This window comes from Crinia signifera, chromosome 5 (genome assembly GCF_055691185.1).
Source record: "Crinia signifera chromosome 5, ASM5569118v1, whole genome shotgun sequence".
NCBI lineage: Eukaryota > Metazoa > Chordata > Amphibia > Anura > Myobatrachidae > Crinia > Crinia signifera.
The window spans coordinates 244515036-244537564 of record NC_139221.1 but is presented as its reverse complement, the minus strand read 5'-3'; the positions used below and the strand labels follow the sequence as shown (position 1 = coordinate 244537564).

At 40.6% G+C, this 22529-nt stretch overlaps 1 protein-coding gene across 6 annotated transcripts in view; it reads left to right on the top strand.

The window, feature by feature from the left end:
- Nucleotides 1-22529, top strand: part of KCNH8 (potassium voltage-gated channel subfamily H member 8) — a 323204-nt gene that overhangs the window by 280046 nt on the left and 20629 nt on the right. For 5 of the 6 annotated variants that reach the window (XM_083188766.1, XM_083188768.1, XM_083188771.1 and 2 more), the window contains 2 exons: nucleotides 7609-7647; nucleotides 19857-20188. In XM_083188766.1, coding sequence (XP_083044892.1) covers nucleotides 7609-7647; nucleotides 19857-20188 — 371 coding nt within the window. The remainder of the gene's footprint in view (nucleotides 1-7608; nucleotides 7648-19856; nucleotides 20189-22529) is intronic. The other variant, XM_083188769.1, reaches the window with a different exon arrangement.

Sequence of the window (22529 nt, the reverse complement as noted above, 5' to 3'; positions counted from 1 at the left end):
TATAAGAAACTGCTAATAAATAAATAAATACAAATATTAATTTTATATGTATGTAATGAACACACAAGAGTAAAGTCTACAAACAATAGAACAATATATTTATTTTTTGCTTAGCATCTCAACTCAAACTGTGGCATTTCAAAGGGATTCCTTTATATGAACAGCACAGCCACTTGTGTACTATGGCACAGCCACTTGTATGTATCTGGACTCCACAGCACAGCGACTATATACAGCAGAACCACTGTGAGAATGAACACAGCATATCCACTTGTATGTAAACCCAATCCTCTATGGGGTAAATTTACTTAAGCTTCTAAAAATGAAAATAGGTGATATTGTTCATAGAAACCAATCAGATTCTGTCTATCATGTCTCTATTACATAACTTAACATAAATTAACAATCTAAAGTACAGCCCAGCACACAATAGCATAACCTGGAGTCAAATGGCACTAAATCCCAGCCACAGCATTCTTATATAGCAACCAAAACAAGCAAGAATCCAATACCAACAGGATGACATTTTGTATCGATTTAGAATCTGAGATTGGTGGAAAACCTTGAGCCATGGCTCAGATCTACTCAAATCCTGGAAAATGGAAAAACTGATGTCTTCTTTAATCTAAAAAAAAAAGGTGGATGGAATAATTTGTCTAGGAATATCACAATTATTTATTTTCTGGAAAATGTATATAAATGTTGGCAACAGTATAAACACAAATGCATATTATAATATTTATATCATACTCTTTTCTACTTTGATAGTAGGTGTGGTTTAATTCTTGTAAACACTGTTTGAAACATTTTCTATTCAATCCCAATATAATATATAGTCTTGCCTGCACAGTCTATTTTTCTATTTGATTTTGATGGCAAGCATCAGGGTTGAATCAGCATCGAATGCGGCTAAAAGCCATTCCATGTCTATTCGATTTTGATTAGATTATGACTATATAGTCAAAACCGAATCCAACGTTAATCATTATCGAACCATGTGCACAGTACATTAATTTTACAAATTATAAATTTACTGTGTTTATTTTTTGTAGATTTAGGTTGAGCTATTATCAAAAATGAAAAATGATATAGGCCAAAAAATCGGCAATACTGGCATATCATTGAAATAGCTGAACCATTTTAATTAAGCTTGCTAAAAGTAAATTGTCTTTTTTTTCCCCATTTCTATGGAAAAGAAAATACATCTTTTGCATCTTTTGCTCAGAGACACATTTTAGAACTGTCGCTCCATAAAGCTTAATGAAGTCTTTAGGGAATATCGTTTTGAGTCTAATCCAAGTATTGTCTGTATATAGTATCAATTACTGTCACATCTTTAAAGAGGTAATGTTAAACACAAATCTATTGTAGCAGAGAACTGGATCAAAATTTAGCACAGCTAGATACTGTTTGCTGGCCTTCATAAACATATACATTTTAATGTGGAGTATGAATGAAAACAAAACTTATAATGTACTTCAACATATTTTTTATTTATATTTTAAACTTTAAGTTCTTTATTTTTTATGCAACACATTATGATAAACAGAACACATTTAAAGGGGGGAGGCGGCAGACAGACAGTGGGGAACACACACTGGGTAGACCCATGGTCTTCAAGACACACCAACAGTACAGGTTAACTCAGGTACAGTACTTATTAAATCACCTGTGCTCAAGCCTGTAGATGATTAACCTTGATAACTTTGTGATCTTTGCCTAGATAGTTGCCCTCTAAAACATAATTGTGTTATGTAAGTAAGTAATCTAAAACCTTCACTGTTGGTCTGCCTTGAGGACCGAGTTTGGGAATGCCTGGGGTAGACAGGGAGAGTGGAACAGAGGGTTGGGGTGACAGTTGCCTGGGTTTGGAGAAGAAGTGCATCTTGACAGCCCAGTTAAAGTTTTGTAGAGAGGTGGAGAGTCTGCAAGCATGTGAAAAATCTTGAAGGCACAGTATCTTGAAGGCACGTCTTGAAGGACGAAGTAACCAGTGGGCAGGAGAGGCAGCATGCATCAGCAGGAAGAAGATGACATATAGACAATCAGCCTTGATCACCTTGTAATCTTTGCCTAGATAGTTGTCCTCCAAAACATAATTGTGTTAAGGATAACATTTCAAAATTGATTCAGAGTTCCTGTCTCTTATTCTTTCTTATTCTTTTCTATATATAATAAATATCACTTAAGGAAACTAAATATTAAGAGGACCATAGTACATTAAATACATAGAGTACAGAGTACATTTTACTAAGGATGGAGAAATAAGCTTCTGTCTTAGAAAGACTCTTTAGACATATATATGGCCTAAATCAGATGCAATATGGCTATTGAATTCAAACCGTTCGATGTTTTCTTACTGATCATGCATCTGAGCTGCAGTGAGCACACACGGCAAGATATTTGCCATGCAGCTTGCAAGTGAGTGACAGGAAAACAGCATTTGAGGGTGGTAACAGGGAGTGGTTGACCAAATTCAGGGGTATCATGGCCATTCAGAAAGTATTTTCTAGGCATGTATAAATTAGCTACTGGAGTGCCGTCCCAGGAGAGCAGCTCAGCCTTTGTGACTACAGAGGCACTAAGAATCTGTGACATGACCCAATTTGTGACAATGGTACCAGTGGTTTAGCAATTAAAGAATTAAGGATGCATAATTAGCATGTAACAAGCTATACTCTGCTCCAAACAAAGTGCAGCTTAGGCAATATAGTACTTCAGACATATTTAGGCCCAATGATCACACTAAGCCCCTTATCAGATTCTCTCTCTGGTGTGATGATTGAGCAATTACATCTGCATAAACACACAGACACACAGTCTTGGTAGGAATATCTGCTGCCCCTGGGCATGTGCAGCTGCTTCATTCCACCCTTTATATTGCATAGTAGCTGCTGGCCAGGCTGAATGGAAAGTGGGTTTCCAGATAACTATAAATCTTTAGAACTGGTTGGATGGATATGATTCAAATCCGAACCAGGTCTGCGACCGCATGCTGGGTCATGATTACCTGTGGCTGTGCAAGGCCTGTTTTATGCATGGACAGAATGGACCTTGCATTTAAGCTCAAACCTCCCCTCTGCCACTGCTTGTTTGACAGGCAACAATGTTGAGAAAGTGGGGAGGGGGGGGCCGAGGGGAAGGACTGTATTCACAGGAATATTGGTGTGTCACCCTCATTTTCTGGTAGGGAAGAGCCAGAGTAAGGTCTACTGGCCTTGCAGTCCCTGCTTCCATTCTAAGTAAGAGTAAGCTACCATGGTCACCATGTTGGATCCCTGCTTGCAACATCAGTCACAGTGCTGGGATCACAGGTACATGCAGGAGGTGTCTCTTCTAATGAGACATCTCCTGCATGCCCCTGTAGAGAATATGAAAATATAATAGCATTTTCTTCCCTTCTGAATCAGGCCTTATGTTGGTAATATCAAGAAATGTAACCAACGTTTTTAATGGTGCGTTTCTATATCATGAAAAAGATGATTGTTGAAACATGTTGTTCCCTACATGAGATCTAGGGTTTCCTCCTAAACATCTCTGTATGCTTAACACCTGCTGATATTTCTATAATTTGTAAAATTGTATTATTAAGACTAACATATATATTAAATTATATGCTCAAAAATACAGCAGTTTTCGTCATTACATGTCAAATTTACATTCAATTTATGGATTAAAGTGCCACTTTATCGACTGTCGTCTGTTGTAAAATTTCAGCACAGTCGAAAAGCACATGGATTAGTGAATAGTTGGCCATTACATGTGCTTTTAATTAAATTGCATCTGTCTTCAATTATTTTTAGTCATGTTTTGCCGACTTAAAAAGAAAGTCAATTTGCATTGACGAAACATGTATAAAAAAACATTAAAAAATGGATGCAATTGAATAGTAAACTCTGTTTTCTTCAGCAAAACTGTACTTAATTAAATACCCCCCCCCCCCCCCCCCCGTAAACACTTACTCATCACCTTACTACAAATGGCTTCTTTTGTACAAGACAGATTTTGGATTTATTGTCCATAAATATACCTGATAAATTACTGAAATGTAAAGCACCGTAGTGCTTTTTCTCACATTCTTCTCACCATGTGAGAAAAAACAAAGATAAGGTATATGGGGGTAGATGTACTGTATGAAGCAGTGATAAGGGAGGAGAAGTGAGCCAGAGGAGAAGTGGCCCATGGCAACCAAACAGCACTGAAGTAACTATAATTTGCATAATCTAAAATGTATACAGAGCTGCTGATTGGTTGCCATCGGCCACTTCTGATCTAGATCATATCCCCTCCCTTATCACTGCGTCATACATCTACCCCTATATACCTTCGCATTGTTTATTCTCAGATTTGTTAATCTTAATAAGATGATTTAAATATTAAAGATCCATCAGTACTTAGAGCAGGTGGCTTAGGGCAGCTGACCAACAGCAGGATCAGGTCAAAATCCAAGCAGAGGTTAGAAAGGTCTACAATAACACCAGGAATACCAGAAATAAGAACTGCCATTGATCATTACTAGTACACTGCAATGGGCAAAGCTTTTCCAGTTGTGTGCCCTATTCCTAACAACATATCAATTTTTGTTGGCATTTTGTATATGTCTCACAATTTATTCTGTATTTGGCCTTGGAATCATTTAACTGCATCTCATAAAAACTCAAAGGATTTTTAGAGTAGCAATGTTCATTGCTCTATTTTTTTTATTTCTAGATCCCCTCCTTCAAAGGGTTTTCATTAAAATATTTTAAATGTTTATTAATCAAACTGTTTGATAGTTATATGCCCATGAGCGGTCAATACAAAAAATTGATTAAGTACTGCATCTGCAGCCACCTGTGCCTGAAGAACCTAGTACAACATATGTGGATAAGACTACTAGGGGATGTATCAGTTGCAGCCCCAGAAGTCCTGTATTGACTTGTGATCTACATGCTTTTTGCAGTCCAGATTTTTCCAAAGTACAGTATACCACCCCAGACTGCTTTAGCAGCAACTTGCCCGTGGTGTACTTCTAGTGCTAATTACTTATTTTAGAGGTGTTGTTACACGTATTCATTTTTGGTTTGCCATATCAGTCAAAAACACCCAGTCGATGATGGTGACTGTTCTTGTTTGCCATGACCATCTTACTGTGTATAAATACCTAGGGGGTTAAATACTATATGGCATACATCTATACTGGACTTGCCATACAAATTATTTGGTACTGATGGCAGGAAAGTCAGTTTAATCACCACATAACACTCTGCAGTGTTTAGTAAATGATACGTTTTTCCCCTTTAATTAATTGCAAGTTTAACAGAGACACTAATTAGTTTAGAAACATAAAATTAAGAAAGTCCATGACATTCAATTGTTTTCAGAGCTCTCATAACTTCTTGATTGGTGTCTGCATGTGTATAATTAAAAAGCAACAATTGATTTAGAAATAAATACACAACTGTCTGGACAGATCTCACTGCCTGTTAATTCAAACAAGAGCTTCCTGTGACAATAAAAGAATATACAAAGAAAACCATGATAAGGCTAATGAAATGCACCCATTATGGGAAGAAGATTTCAAGTACCTTTAATAGCCCAGGCCGCTGTCTTCATAAATAAGTACAAACAATATAAACAAGTTTGGATCTACAGTATCTAGAGTAGTTTGTCCTACTCAATTGAACAATAAGATCAGAAGAACACTTGTCAAAGAGATGGGAGAAGTGATTCATAGGACAATAATTGCCAATGTACATCCATAATCTGTGTTGGAGGATGGCAGAATGTACCCCATTGAGAAGAAAATTAACCTAAAACCTAACCTACAGATAGAATCTTGAAGACCTACATACTAAACTTAAGAAGATGCTATGGTCTGATGAAGGTCATGGGCTAAACCAAGATACTGGGTAATTCTGGGACTAGGAAACCTGTTTAAACTGTGAGCAAATTCAATGGAGTAACATCAACAAATCTCTCAAGAAACAACTGTTGTAGTATACATCTATTACTTGGGATAAAAATATTAGTCCTGCATAGAAGAAGAAAAGTGAAAACCAAAGCAATTAGCAAAATATCATATCAGTGTAGTTTATCTACAAATAATGTTAATAATGTCTTGGAGTGGTTCAATCTATTCACAAACCTTAATCCCATAAAAAGCGGTGTGGAATTTTGAAATTTCATTTGACCTATGTTTCCCATTCAACATGTAGAACAAAATTGACAGTGAGCAAAAGCTATGGTGCTCAAATGTATAAAGCCTACCCAAGTTTACATACAGCTGTGAATGCAGCTAAAGGCGCATTTATTAAGTATTAAAACAAGTGGGTGAAAAGTTTTTGGAATCACTCATAACAGTGCAAAGTCATATTGCTGAATGAATCAAGTTTCAATGCACTTTAAGAAAACAAAAAATAAAAAGGGATACATACTTATTATGGCGACCTTATGCAGAGTTGAAGGCATATTGGCCATATTCAAACCTTAATTGCTTGTACAGCATTAAATGCATACAATCAAACATATGCAGAGTTGCATGCATGTTTGTGGTGCATTAGAAACCATAATTATCATCATCATCATCCAAATGCAATTGCACACAGGATTTAAAGTTCATACCATCTGCCCTGAGTTGAAATATTTGGTGATGGAACTTTACCCCCACCCTTCTGCTCAGTGGCAAAGCTATCCAGTTCACTTTAGCCTCTTTCCCCCATGTTTCTGCAGCTCTATTTTCCCAGTGTATCTCCATCCAGCCCCCTCCTGTCTTATCCAGCCCTCCTTTTGCATTATGCAGCCAAACCCTTCTCTGTCTTAGCAGTCATCCATACCCCCCTCTGCATTACTATCCAGTCAGACACCCCTGTGTATTACCATCCAGCCAGCTGCCTCTGTCTCACTAGGTAGCCAGCCCTCTTCTGTCTCACTAGCCAACCCCTTTCTGTCTTCCTCAGCAACCCAGTTCCATTTCTGTCTCACCAGCAAGTCCCCTTCTGTCTCACCAGCTAGCCAAAGCCAATCTATCCCACCAGCCAACCAGCCCCGATCTGTCTCATCGGGCTACTAGTGTCTCCTCAGCAAGCCTCCTTCATCTCTTAAGGTCAAACGACCACATCCAGCCACAACAGAGACTTACTTCCGCCTGTATCTTCTGGCTGCTTCTCTTCATGCTGGCTCCTGTGTAGTTACATGTTCCTGTCTCAATAAAGTTTTTAAAAAACCTCTATAGTCCTGGACAGCCACCAGCAAGCAAAAGTGGTTACTTTAAACCATGAATAGATTTCTGCCAATGCTTGTACCAACTTATATTTGGTCCAAAATGTGTATTATGGTACTATTTTTTTCTACCCAACTTTGTTGACACTACCTCAACAATTTTTTCCTAACCGTGAAAGGCATCACAAATGAAGTTGCAGCTGACATGCATACTCTGTGTACATTTGGGTCCAGAGCATGTGCAATGTAAAAATATGCAAGATACAGTACACTCAGACATACAGTATATTACATTCTTCATTGTAGATTAGATGATAGAGAGAGAGATAGAGAGAGAGAGATAAACATACAGTATGCTACATTGTTTTTTTTTACAAGTTGAGTAATATTTTATTTTTTTTATTTTAGAGAATGTCAAGACTATCATGCAAATCAACTTTATCACAGGTACAGTACATTTGAACTGACTGCTTTGATTTACATCATTACATACTACATATATTACATCCTTTAATCACTGTTATTAAACTACACTCTAAATCAAGTTTTTAAACTCACTTTTAATTGGCTTGGATCTTTGTGTACTAGGTACTAGGTCCAACCAATGGGGATTTTGTGAATGGACTTGCATACACAAAATGGTAGAAGACATTTAGGCAGTGCTAATATGGCTAACATGATTTTTTTACTGTTAGGGGACAATTCAGTTATCTACAAGGCATCATCGCAACGTCCGGCTGTGCATATTAATGCGCATATATTTAGGGTGTTTATTATTAGCGACATAGTGAAGTGACATCGCACTGAGGCTGCATGAGAACAGCTACTGTACTATTACAATGAATCCACAATAAAACCATTCAGATTGGTAATGCCTTTAATAGAAAAGTCTGCAAAACAAACTACTGGTTTACAAACTCCTACGCCATTGTTTTATTAATAAAAAAAATTACTTACCACAGCAAAATTTATGGAGGAACAAAATAATGTCTGGCCGGGCTGCTGAGTGTCAAAACTGCCGCTGACACATAAACTGTAGGTCATTGGTATCACTTTGTTAGACCAACCTCTGAGAATACATATATTCATTATACAGCTGGCCAGCTCAGCATGCTCAGTAAAATGAAGCCCACATTTTTTACTTTACGTTTGATATATATAAAATAAATTATTTAATGAAAGTAATTACTTTACAAAAATATTATTTTCTTCTATTGTTTTCAGTAGTGTGATTACATTATTGGTATCAATGTGGTTAAACATATACGGTCATGAAACTATTTAAATGGTCTTCCCATGAGAATGCATGGAAAAGCTATCATCAAATCTGTATTCTTCTATAAGTTGTTAGCTAGGTAAGAGGATTCATATCTTTATTTTCATAAAATCATAGGTTGCCTTTTAAGAAAAAAATAAATATGCTAACATAAGCTTAAACTATAAGATAGGAGAGAGTAAGGTGAGAGTCTGTTGGTGGCGTACTGGAAGTAATAGTAATTATGTCAAATGTAACTTTTATTAGTTCTAATAAAAGTTACATTTGAAATAATTACTATTACTTCCAGTGCGCCACCAACAGACTCTCACCTTACTCTCTCCTATTTTATATGTAACCCAACAGTCTGAGGCTGCACCCCCTGTTAAAACAAAATAAATTATAATAGAAAATAACACGCTAGGGGTTTATCCAAAAAAGAAATATAAAGAGAATTGGTCCTGGTGCGGGTGCCTACCCTCTACAATTTCATAAGCTTAAATTAGAAACGTGCAATTAAATACATGTTAATTGAATGAATGAATGAATGAATTGAAACCCTACTTCTCTGCAAATTTCCATTGATTAATGAGTTGCCATTCAATTAGCTCTCCTAAAATAGAGTTTAGTCCATATTTGATGGCTCCTTAGTGGCCACATTATCATTACAACAGTATAAGGCTTATTTATTCTTAAAGCATTTTTAGATGTACTGTAGGGATGCTTGTACTGTATTTTATAAAGAATAAAGTGATCTATGAAGCATATTAAGTGAGCCTAGAAAATGTATAAATTATCCACACCACTTATCTGCTTATCAGCTACCATGTTTATAATCAAATTGCAAGATCTGTTGGTATCTTGGCATGTGCCTCAAAGGATAACTATTAGCATACATACTGTAGGAGCAGGCTTGATTAATGTTAGGCTGCTGTCTTTGGGAGAAAGCAGCCAGCTCCAAGCAGCACAGGGAGTGGGTCCCCAGGGGATGCCATAGAAGAGGTGGGATGGGGGCAGAGCTGATGGGAAGAGCTATGTTTGAGGATTATTTACCTGAGGGGCATGATGGAGGGCCAAAGGGCTTTTGGAGAAGGACACTTGTCTCCTTTAAATGCATGCAGTGTATCTTAGTGTACAGGAGTTTTAAGTACTTTATTCCTAAAGGTGGCATGGCCACGCCTTCTAGATTTAGCTACACCCACTTGTATCTCTTGAGCGTGCAGTTTGTCTTAATAGACATAAGTCAGGGTAAACTAAACTGGCTGATATAAAAAGAATAATACTCTAATTTGTGTGAAATTGCCCTGCTAATGCTCAGAAGGAGGGCAGAGACATTTTCAGACTGGCATCATTCAGGCACACCTGCCCGAGCATGGTTGTGATTCAAACAGATGGAGACCAGGACACAGATTTATATACACCTAATAAAACATTATTATTTGCGGATCTCAGGATCATGTACAAAAGTCAACCGATGATGGTCACCAGAGCTCCTACTACTGTTTGTCTCATTGCAAGTGCAATGCTGATATTAATAGTTGCTGTTCTTATAGGCGTACAGGGGCACAGTGAGGAGGCACAGGCAGCAATCCCCCTTTTCCACCACCCAGGCCAGAGCACACTGCACTTTGCAGTCCTATAGTCAGATGATGGTGGAGAGGCAGATGGAAAGTAGGGGAGGGCCAGACAACAAGTGAGGTAGGGTGGAAGATGACTGTGCATGGTGCTGACAAGAGGGCAGGATGGGAGGAGTGGTGGCATGCCTGACAAAGGCTTTATCTGTCCCTGAATAAAGCAGTATACACCAGTATTATGAAGGCAGAGGCATAGTCGCTATATTTACTGTGTTTTTCCATTTCATGAAAAACTCATAACATTTACTCAGGTGGTTAACATTTTAATTGTAAGTTAGTGGCTGAATAAAGAAGGCATTTAAAAAAAGGTTGTCTGCTCTATCTAATGTGTTTAGTCTCATCTCTAAACTCATATACAACAAGGACCCACGTCCGTAATCATCAGTGCTACTAGTCTCTCTCTGTAACAGCTGTCAGGATCCTGCAAAACATACCGTATATACTCGAGTATAATTAGACCCGAATATAAGCCGAGGCACCTAATTTTACAACAAAAAACTGGGAAAACGTATTGACTCAAGTGGGCCCCTCACTCAAATATAAGCCGAGGGGGGCTTTTTCAGCATAAAAAAAATTCTGAAAAAGTAGGCTTATACTCGAGTATATATGGTAATAAATATGAATTCTCAGAGGACCACTAAAATCAAAGGGTTTTAAACACCAAAATAAATGGCTTTATGTTTTCAGACTATAAATAACAAAAATTAGAATAATAGATAAAAGTAAAACAGGACAAGTATCCATGGATAAATACGAGGGAAAATAAAGAATTCATTAAACGATGTACAGTAGAATATTCTGTGCAGTGATGTTGATAGATACAGTATATCTTACAAATAATGTAAACCTTTATACAGTATATGCAGTTACTGTTCTGACCTTTGTGTGTCAGCTACATCTTGCCCAGCCTGTGACAAGAGCTCTGGCAGTCACATGACTGAAGTGGATCCCATTGTTGCATGGCTCGTTCCTTCAATGTGTCCTGATTAGTCCCCAGGAGTTGAAATGGAAGGAAATACATATACTACCTGAAAGTGATTGCATTCCGTCTGCACTGCTCCAGCATTTTGTGTAATATCAATTCTGCTGTTTCTATAAATTCTGAACTTTGGCTTCTTGATGGATCTGCTGCAAGTCCAGATATTTTATGGAATATGTTACTTGTTGCCACCTGTCCTGATCTTTCAATTTGCTTACTGAATGCTACTTGACTACCACCTGCCCTGACCTACTGTATGGATCACTACTAGTTAGTCTTCTGATACCATCATTCTGCTAATAGTGCTCCTCTCTGCCTGAAGCTTGCATAAGTGCTACACTAGCCTCCACATTCCTGTACTAACTTACACCTACTTAATTCTGTATGTGCGTAATAGGCCATGACAGAGACATAGTCTATCAAAGTCATTATTTTTGTTGATGCCTGAGGGCAGATGCTCTATTCAATGTTTCTTTGTTTATTTAGTTAAAAACTATCAAAACAAATGTTTTTTTAAATAAAAGTATGTGTATCTGATGTAAAACAAGATGTAGCGTGCCAGTGCTTTCTGGCATACACCTTAGAATATGTACACAAATGCATTGATTCAGATACAGCCTTTTTGAGTGCAGATTACATCCAATATGTGCCCACTGTGCTTCCAACTGAGCATCAGTTTCATTGACTGCAGCAGGTCAATCCTCAGAGTTTCTGTTAGCAAGATGGATTAAATGAACTAGTGATGACCTTTAATTTGGTAGAATTTGGATTGTTGCCTCGTGCATGTATTCTACATACATACCTTCTATCATTGCGGAGTAAGAGAAAGGAAAAGCGGGCATATGTAGTTTACCCACACCCCAATGCTTATGGTATTTGGGAAGAGCCCCACTGCTGTCTACATTGTACTGTTCATTCTTAGCGAATTTACAACTGTGTTGTACAGGCTGTGGCTGTAGGGCATCATTGCAAAGGGAGAACATGTTGTACATTAAGGGCCTGATTCAGAAAAGTGTTTGCTAATACATTTCCTTGCATGCGGCCGCTAGCAGGAGAAATCAATCGATGTTCACTCCCCATCAAATGATTTCTCCTGCCTTTGGTAATAAAAGTCAGTCTAAACTGACTTTTATTGCAGCCGCTATCAGCCGAAAAGGGGGTGGGCGCTGATGTCATGGGATGTCATCCACCCACCTAATGCAGGCCTCGGCCTGCCACCCAGCTTTTTCAAGGCAACGCCCCAAAACACTGGGCTTTCCCCCGCAGTCGCCCCCAGCCCTCCCCTTAGTGTGCAATCACCTCGCAAGTGTGATACTCGGCAAAAGCGAGTATCACACAAATCTGGTCTGCACTTGTGCAAATATGCGCATGCACAGATCTCTTACCATTGGAACGGGGCTGAATTCATCCCCTTACTATCAGGTCTGAATTAGGCCCAAAGGGTCAATGCAGAGAACTATCAGGTGACCAATTTACTATGAGGATTGTGCACAGGAAATGTGGGTTAGAAGAAAGGAAGTTTCATACCCTGTGAAAGAAGGGAATCTTTACAGTACCGGCAGTTACCATATGGAATATAGTGCCAGAAAAGGTTGTGAAGGCAGATGCTGTTAATGGGCCAGATTCTATAAGCTTCAAAAGTGATAAAATGGAGAGTGATAAACAGCCAGCCAATCAGCTCCTACCTGCCATGTCACAAACTGTGTTTGAAAAATGTCAGGCAGGAGCTGATTGTTTGGTTGTTTATCACTCTCCATTTTATCACTTTTGAAGCATATAGAATCTGGCCCAATATTTAAAAAAAGGGGTTTGACAATTTTTTAGCAGAAAAAAGTATCCCGGGATATAACCATTATTTATAATGTATAATAGTGGAACAGGCAGGAACAAGATAGAATCTGCTAATCAAAAATGCCAACATTAATAGACACTTAATTAATTAATAGAAAGTGAATTGATTGGATTTATTGTGAAATTATTTTTAATAAGTTGAACTTGATGAACTAACGTCTTTTTCAACCTCACCAACCTTGTTTCTATGTTCCTATATAAGAGATTAATGGCCTTTGCAAATTTTTCATAGTGGCTTCATCCCCTTTGATTTTGCCACTAAACGCTATTGATAGTAGCACTTTGGAGGCAGGGAACACAACCACCCCTATTATTTAGCAAGTGTTTCTTGTGAATTTTTCGAAACTTGTAAACTCAGCACTTCCTACATCTGACAAATTGTATTTAGAACATTGGAAACATCAAGATAATAACTTGAACTAACTTGTGTTTGAAAACAGTGGTTTTTCTGTTGAGTTTTAGATATTATGGGGTTTATTTACTAAGATGGGATTCCTACAGAAGATGTGGGGTTGCTATTGGCAACCATTTAGATACTGTCTATTATCTTATAGAAGGTGCTAAATAAATAAGTAAATAAGTAGATTCTGATTGGTTGCTATGGGCAAAATCCCATCTTTAATAGGACTCCCATCTTAGTAAATGTACCCCTTAGTTTCTATTATATATAACAATCTGTAAATTCATTACAGGCTAAAGTGCTTATAATTACTTTTTTTTAGCAGAATAAAGCTTTTCAAAAGAACAAGTTCTGGATACAGTTGTAATTTCTAACAATATTTTTATGCTTGCAAAATGGCTACATGCACAGTTGTGCAATCTACTAACATTGATCATAAGTATAATTTTGCCATAAAACCAATTGGCTTTCATGTGCATGGGTGTGCAAAAAAATGAACCAACCATCCAGATTTGGAAAAGTGGACCGGCCCAGAGCCTCTGACTCCTTCAATCTATATACATCCTGCTCATGGCTGTACAGATATGAAAATCCCTTGCAGTGGGACATAGAGCATGACCTAGATTTAAGGATAGGTTGACTAGATGCAATAGGCAGATTGAATGTAGCATTGGTTTATGCATGTCTGCAGAAAATGGAACCAAGCACCATCTGACTGGAAGTGTTCATGGTGCTACAGTGTTCACTTTGTGCTGCCACAAAAGTTCACAGACTGCAAGGACATGCAGTCTTTTTTTTTTCAGAGTCATCTATGTGTTGCCCTTGTAGGAATTCAATCTGCTGCTCTAGTACCATTAGTCAATTAACAGTGTCTGCACCTCCTGTACATCTTTGCAATTACTTTTTGTCGTGTGTGTGTGTGTGTGTGTGTGTGTGTGTTTCTTCCCTTTGTTCTTTACCTCTATTTTTTTCCCTGCTTTGTATGTCATTTTTTTTTTTTTGTAACCTCTGGTATTTTGTTATTTCCCTATGCTATGCAAATTGAACTGTACTTTTGCATCTTTTATTATTATATATCTTTCCTGGTTTGAGCTTTACCTGAGTTTATAAACCTTAATTTGTTTCACCAACGTAATCCATATTATTTGTAAATTTAAAACATTTGTGTTAGGAACTTTGCTGTTTAAATGCCTCCCAGTCAGATTTGTTGCCAGGACTTTGCAATATTTTGAAAGTCCCCCACCCTAATGCTTCTAGAAAGTAACCATTCTGTATAACAATTGTTTATTTTATGCACCATAGCAAAGCCCTAGATAATTTTATGAACCCATAGTAGTTGCCTACTTAATGTTTTCCCCATATTAGTGTCCTTGTGTGACATGGCCCCTGTAATTAACCTGGGTAAGATGGTACCTGGACCCGGGTCTGGTGGAGGCAGCAACTTCGAACTTCTTCACTGCCCTTTGTTGGAGAAAACCTATGGTAGGGAATGGTACACCCCAGGAATGACCCACAAAAGAGTAACCACGTTTAGCAGCGACAATGATTTATTTAAAGGCACTTGGACTGGTCGCTGCAATACTTTAACACACATGTGAAAGAGGACAAGAAAAGACTCCACATATAAACAGTCACTGTAAAGCATTCAATAAATAATGACCACTCCCATATACACAAACGGTCAGGCGGCAGCGGTCATGGCAGACATCACAAGAATGTTGCTGCCAAAAGAGAGGATGGTTGCAAAGAGAATGACATCATAAGAATAATTCAAAAAGAGAATGATCATTTGCAAAGAAGAAAAACATCACGTCACTAGGACACTATAATGGCACACATAATATAGCTGTACCTCAAAATGTCTGCCAGGTGGCGTTGTTTAACCTGTATGTTTCGCCTGACCCACTGGCTCCGCAGCCAATCTAACCTTTCAATGAACTTAAGTGCAACTGGCCAGCACGTCAATGTACACTGTCCCAACTAACATAGTCACTGCCTTAGGAAAGTAGTCCCACGTCCTCAAACATATAAAGTTAAATATCCATCCTTAGTGTGCACACTAACTGATGATCCACAGGGAAAGACTAACAATAAATGGTCCTCAAAAAGAGGGACAGGCAAGCTCCCTTCTCCATGGTAACCTCCTGTATGTGTACCTTGACCAGGCTGCAGGGGTAAAGATGCACAGTTAGTACTGCGCTGATCATTGGTCCACTGCCCAATCCCTTGAGGGGAAAATGGCAGCGGTGGGGTCAATGGATGGGAGGCCTAGGTAGTGAGGGCCTCCCAAGTAGCTTCCTTCCCTGGTCACATGGAGCCCTTAATTCAGGGGATCCTGTGGGCACTGCAGCTGAGGGGAAATGACCACCCCAATAATGGCTGCCTTTAGTGCGTGAAATAGGGCAGCTTGGATAAATGGGTAGAGTCCCTGGGTATCGGCTGTGCCTAGGAGGCAATCTGTACTAGGGCGCCGGTGATGCAGGGCGGTAAGGGGACTATACAATGTCTTTGTAGCTGGGGATGCCTGCGGGCAGTTTGGGCTGAGGGTCTGGGGTGCTGGAGAGTGAGGGAAAGTACCTGTAGCTGCTGCCGTTGCCAACTCCTGCCAGTCCCGATTACGGCCCTCATTCTGCGGCCCTGCAGGTGATGTTCAGAGCGCGTGCGGTATCGTGGGAAAACCTGCCACACTATCTGTGCCCCGGCGTCTGCTGCTGCTGCGGCTCCATCCAGCCGCTCTTCCTATCTCCTCTGTGTTGCACTGCTCCTCCTGCTGTGGGGCGTATTCCGGGACCCCGCAACTATACTCCCTCCCTGCCGGGGGTGATTCTCTCAGTGTTGCTGTCAATCACCGCCGGCTTGTCTTCCAGGCGGCTGGTCCGTCTGCACCGCTGTCTCGCCTGGCTGCATGCTGCTCCCTTCTCCACGCACGTGCCAGCCTGTTCACTTCCTTCTCTCTCCTCACGCTGCCACGCCGCTGACCTCTGACCTCCTCCTTTGCGCCACCTCCCAGTCAATCCTCACGGGCCAGGCTTCCCCGTCTGATCCAGGTGGGGACAGCCAGCAGGGTACTAGTGCTGGCAGGGTCACAGTCCTGGTCACAGGAGAGGTGTTCCTTTTACGCAGTCATGGCTACCATTGAGGGGCACCACTGCAGTGGGGTGCCACACTTGTTCCCTGTATGCCTCATAGTAGTGCCCTAGTTCACAATATGCTACATTTTAGTGTTGCCAGCACACATTATGCCACACTGTACCGCCATTTCACATTATGCCATACAGTGTTTTAGTACGTATTTTATTACATTGAAGTGTCCTCAGTTTATAATACCACCATCTAGCACTTCCGGTTCATATTATTCCATAAAATAGTGGTTCCAGTTCATTTTATTTCACATTGTAGTGCCTTGAATTTCTAAAATGTCATACAGTACTGTAGTGTCTACAAATAATACAGTGAAACATTGAAGTGACCCCATTTTATTCTATGCCAGATCACATTGTCCCAGTTCGATTGATGCCACTTTACAGTTCATATTATGTGACATACAAGTGTCTTCCAGTTCATATTAAACCACATTGCAGTGTTCAGATTATGCCACCTTACTGGAAACTCTTAACATGATATCACAAACTACACACATAATTCACCACATTTAGGCTAGGCAATAGGTCAGACCTAATTGCTTCTCATCCTAGCTCTGGGAAATGGTAGACAACAATATGATCTGTGTCCAGGGCCCCTAAACTACTAAACCGGATTGCAATGACAGCCCCTGCAACCTCTATTGCATTAACCTGGACCTCAGCTCATTAAGTGGCCACCTCAGCTCAATAAATGACCACTCCTGATCTATTGCAACTTAGAGAATGGAAGCAATTTAAAATATCTGTTTTATTCAAGTGTGCACATTCCAGCTGTGTTTTTAAGTAACCATCATAGTACTGTTGCTGATTGAATTATTTGTCACACAGAAACCGGATAAGTATATATACTGTATAATCTCAAATAACTTGTTATGATACTGGAATGTTTAAATATATTTTTGAAAATGTAACAAAATACTCTTTTGCATCCGTAATTAAATTTTTGTTATTATTACATTAAACAAAATGAAGACTTTCATTATGTATTGAGTGAAAGGATCAGCCTATTGTATATAAGGTTACGCTTAATTCTCAGTGTCTGCTCATATAGATACATTACTCATAGTGAGAGTTAGAGATATAATCTTCCAGTAATTATTAATGGGTTCTCATTTATTTCTGGGAATCCAGCCAAGAAAACCATCGTTACAATTTTGACCCTTTTTAGCCAAGTGACAGAGCTGAGTTCCGTCAGATATCTGTAAAAGCTGTTTGAAGAAATTGCTGCTTTTTGTCCCTTAATGACTCTAAAGCCATTTGTCCCTCATACGGATAAAACAATTTGATGTATACTGCAATAAACACAATGTGCTAAAGGGTAAATGTTCAAAATTGAAGAAATAACTTCTAAAAACTATGTTTGCTACTAATCAGTGGATTGTAAGTGGAAAATAATAAACTTATGATCTATATATTATTCTTTATATTTCCTGAATTTTTATTATTTATTGGTTAACAGTTTCGGTACTCTTTACCTAGATGGGCGCCAGCGATTGAAATCGCGGTCGTCGGGGGTAAAAATCGCGGTCATCGCGGGTAAATCGGGATGACCGCGATGACCGCGATTTTCCCATAGGGAACAATGTTAAAAAGGCTGATTGACCGCGATTTTACTGTTAAATGCCTCAATGGACCCGATTTGGCCATAGGAATCAATGTTAAATGGGCCACAGTGCCCAAATAGGCACAATTAACCCTTAAATGTCCCCCCCAATTTTTAACGCCACCCCACGATCCACGCCAACCCGAAGCGTGGCGAGCGCAGCGAGCCCGCGAGGGGCGGCGGTACGCGTCCTCCGACCTTTTCATGCCCTACTATCCACTAGGGCGTGGAGTGAGAATAGAATAGTGTGGCGAGCGCAGCGAGCCACCGAGCCCCGCGTGGGGACGCGGATACCTTCACAGGTAGACGCGTCCCCTCGCGGGCTTCACAGGTGTCCGCGTTGCCACGGACACCTGTGAAGCCCGCGAGGGGACGCGTATAACTGTGAAGGTATCCGCGTCCCCTCGCGGAGCTCGCTGCGCTCGCCACGCTTCGGGCTCGGTGGCTCGCTGCGCTCGCCACACTATTCTATTCTCACTCCACGCCCTAGTGGATAGTAGGGCATGAAAAGGTCGTAGGACGCGTACCGCCGCCCCTCGCGGGCTCGCTGCGCTCGCCACGCTTCGGGTTGGCGTGGATCGTGGGGTGGCGTTAAAAATTTGGGGGGACATTTAAGGGTTAATTGTGCTTATTTGGGCTCTGTGGCCCATTTAACATTGATTCCTATGGCCAAATCGGGTCCATTGAGGCATTTAACAGTAAAATCGTGTCCATCGGGCCTTTTAACATTGATTCCTATGGCAAATCGGGAGCATCACGTCGCGGGCATCGCGGGTACATTTATGGCCGGCCGCGACGCGACCGACACGATTTCCATGTTTAACATGGGTTTCAATGGGAAATCGCGGGCATCGCGTCGGTCGCGTCGCGGCCAGACCAAAATGTACCCGCGATGCCCGCGACGGGCGCCCAACTAAGTAAAGAGTACCACAGTTTCTTATATAGTGCACACATATTCCGCAGCATACAGAGAATATTTGAACATTCACATCAGTCCCTGCCCCAATGGAGCATACAATCTATATTCCCTACCACATGTGCATGCACAATTAGACCTTCTAGGGTTCATTTGTTGGGAGCCAATTAGCCTAAAATTATATTTTTGGAATGTGGGAAGAAACCAGAGTACCTGGGGGAAACCCACGCAAGCACGGGGAGAATATACAAACTCTGCACAGATAAGGCCATGGTTGGGATTGGACCCATGACCTCAGTGCTGTGAGGCAGTAATGCTAACCATTACACCATCGGTATTGCCCAATTGTAGCAGTATTGCAATATTAAAGTCACGTACAGGTGGAGCACCTCTCATGCAGTGCCGGGAATCGCTAGTTTGCCCCCACTGGCGATCGAAAGCTGAGAGGCAATTCATATGACTGGGATGAGTGAGCATCTCACACACACGTGCATCCTAGTCACTCGGCAGCAGGGAGTGGAAACCACTTCAGGGAGACCGGAAGTGTTAGGGTGGGTGCAGGGAGGCAGCAGGGACCGGCAGGGGGCAATGGGGAGGCACAGAGTGCTCAATCGGAACAGGGCACGCAACCATCTCATGTGCACATGCCCCCTTCCGGCGGATGGCGGGGGCTGGCAGAGGCTGGTGGTTCTATCGCCAGCCCCCAGCTGGATGAGTCGGGCTCCATCTGTATGTATTGTATCTTACATGTAATTGCCAATATTTTTAGTTTTAACAACTCTGTCATGTTAAAGTGTTTTGACAACTTCTAAAATTCTAAATATAAAATTACTTTAAAACACAAAAGTTTAACATTGTAGATTTTGTGTTTTTAGACAGAACTCAGGGGAAATGGCAGCATAAACAAAAGGCTATCATTTATTGTGGAAGATGATGATGATGACACCGGGGAGGATGATTCATCACCAATACGTACAAGAAATACAACATCTAAATGCAAGAAATCTTCAAACAGCTCTCTGGGGATCAATTTGAAACCATTCTCGGGAAATGTTCCATTTAAATCACCAATGAAATCATCTAATCTAAACACTGCAAAGATGAGGCAGGACAATGAATCCCATATTAACAGCAGAAGACGTGAAAAGAATCTAATGCTCCACCTTCCAGCAGTCACAAGCCTTGGTCCACCAGATTTAAGTCCCAGGTATGTTATTCATTTTAATTCACCACTACATTTTGTAAAACTTTTCAGTTTTTAGGTTCTCAATTATTAATGCTGATGTCAGGCAAATGACATGGGGTGTGAGCATGTATGAATGCCGAATGGATCTGAGTCACCCCTAAAGTGTTGCTGCTCCTCTACTTGAGTAAACATGCAGTAATTGGCTGATAGTCATGCACCCACCTTGAGCACCATGGAAAATGAGGAAAGGGAGGATGGTATTCAGAAGCTGCTCTCAATCTAGGTACCCCAGCTCAGATAGCCACTTCTTTACAAAAGTCTAAGAAACCTACATTTTTCTACAAACCTGGGTCCCCATGTGGTCTCTACTATCCCTGTATCTCCAGTTTATCTCTTTTCCAGGCTTAATACATCTGCCCCACGGAGAGATATTGTCATGATTTCTAAATTCCTTTATTGTTACTCCACTGTGAAGTATCCAGGGAAATGTTGGATCGTTCGGTACAGCAGATCATACTCTGCCAGATGCAGCCAACCAATGATTGGATCATTTGGCATGCTGAAAGATTTCAAGATGTTTAACAAACAGATAATTACTGCTTGATCACAGCAATACACTTTTCCAATATTGGCCTTACTGAAACCTGATCACACGGCTGCAAATTCACAGGCCGGGCAATTATCGATAACCCCTTCCAGCAATAAAATCCTGCTTTCTTTCTTGGCGTAAGAGAAAAAATCCTGGGAGTGTCAGGGAAAATGCAGGCGTGCCTATGCATTTTAGGGAAGGGTGTGTGATGCCAGCAACAGGCTGGATATGTCTGTTTTCATTGCAACTGCTGAGTAAGTCTCTGGTTACTCTGAGCTTGTGATGACTGTGACCAGTGGAGAAATAATTTGATGATGATGAGCCTACATCGAAGGGTTTTGGACATATTCACTTGGCTGCAAAGTCTTCGCATGGCTTACAAATCCTTCCACATGGTGTGCACAAGGCAGGATTTCACTCTAGTGGGACAGCGACTCACTGATTGCTGGCCGCTGCACAATTGTCTCCTTGCAATCAGGTCTCAGTTACTACCACTGTCCCAGTCAGCTCACTATTGGCTGGTCAGTCCAATATTTGAACAGTGTGTGTCAAGCATCAATTTGATGTACTCTTTCACCTTCTCTACTCATTATTCCAGTAATTTGACAAAGGGTATGGCTGGACTTAGGCTGGCACTACCCAAGCTCATTTGTTTGTCACAATTTCTGGCACTAGCACAATGGCCTTCCCGACAGAAGTATAATTAAACAATTATTTTTATTTTTCATCAAGAACCTGTTTTTAAACTACTGTAACTGCCTCTTTAATTCGAATGCCTATCTGGTCGATAGTACGCCAGCCCATAAATCATGGGCTATTACTGTACATTAGGCCCTAAAGGGGGTTTTACTCATAGTTGTAACACTAGGTGTACATGTTATCTAGTCAAACATTTTAGAGAACACAAATATAGATGGAAATTGCATTCCTTTTCTATCTAATGTAAGTGTTCAATGGGTTGTACTGCCACTGGAGAAAGTGAGACTTTCCATATCTACCCACTGGCACCAAGAGGGCTGTAGGTACTATGGGCCTTATTCAAGATCACTCTTTCTGACAAAATCCTTCTTAGATGGACAAAACCATGTGCACTGCAGGGGGGCAGATGTAGAATGTGCAGAGAGAATTAGATTTGGGGGAGTTATTTTGTTTCTGTGCAGGGAAAATACTGACTGCTTTATTTTTACACTGCAATATAGATCTCACTTTGAAGTAAAACCCCTCCCAAATCTAATTCTCTCTGCACAAGTAACATCTGCCCCACCTGCAGTGCACATGGTTTTGTCCATCTAAGAAGGATTTTGTTAGAAAGAGTGAACTAGAATAAGGCCCTAAATACCAGGTCTGGGCTTGCCAGATGCTTAGCCCCAGTGGCACCACAAAGGGGTGCATGCTGCACATGAATTTCACTTGCTGAAAAGTAACACCAAATTTCTGATTACTTCTCAGTGAAAGGAGCCAGGTATACTATCCCCAAAGGCATCTCACATCCCTCATACCCCGCAGGGGTCAAAACTGGGGTCTGTAACACAAGATCACGCCCCTCTATGTGAGACCACACCACTTGCTCCCAGAGCCATGCCCATGTTTCAGCACACATTCATGGCTAGGTCAGTAACACTTTAACTTAGCCCCTCTCTCTATACTTGGTCTGGAAAGTGTGTCTTCCCTCTGCAGCACCTCTTCTGAAAGAAAGACATGTGGTACCATACAGTGAAAATAAACTGGCACTGTGCCGCAGTAACATTTTTGGAAGGAGGTTTGGGCTTGCCC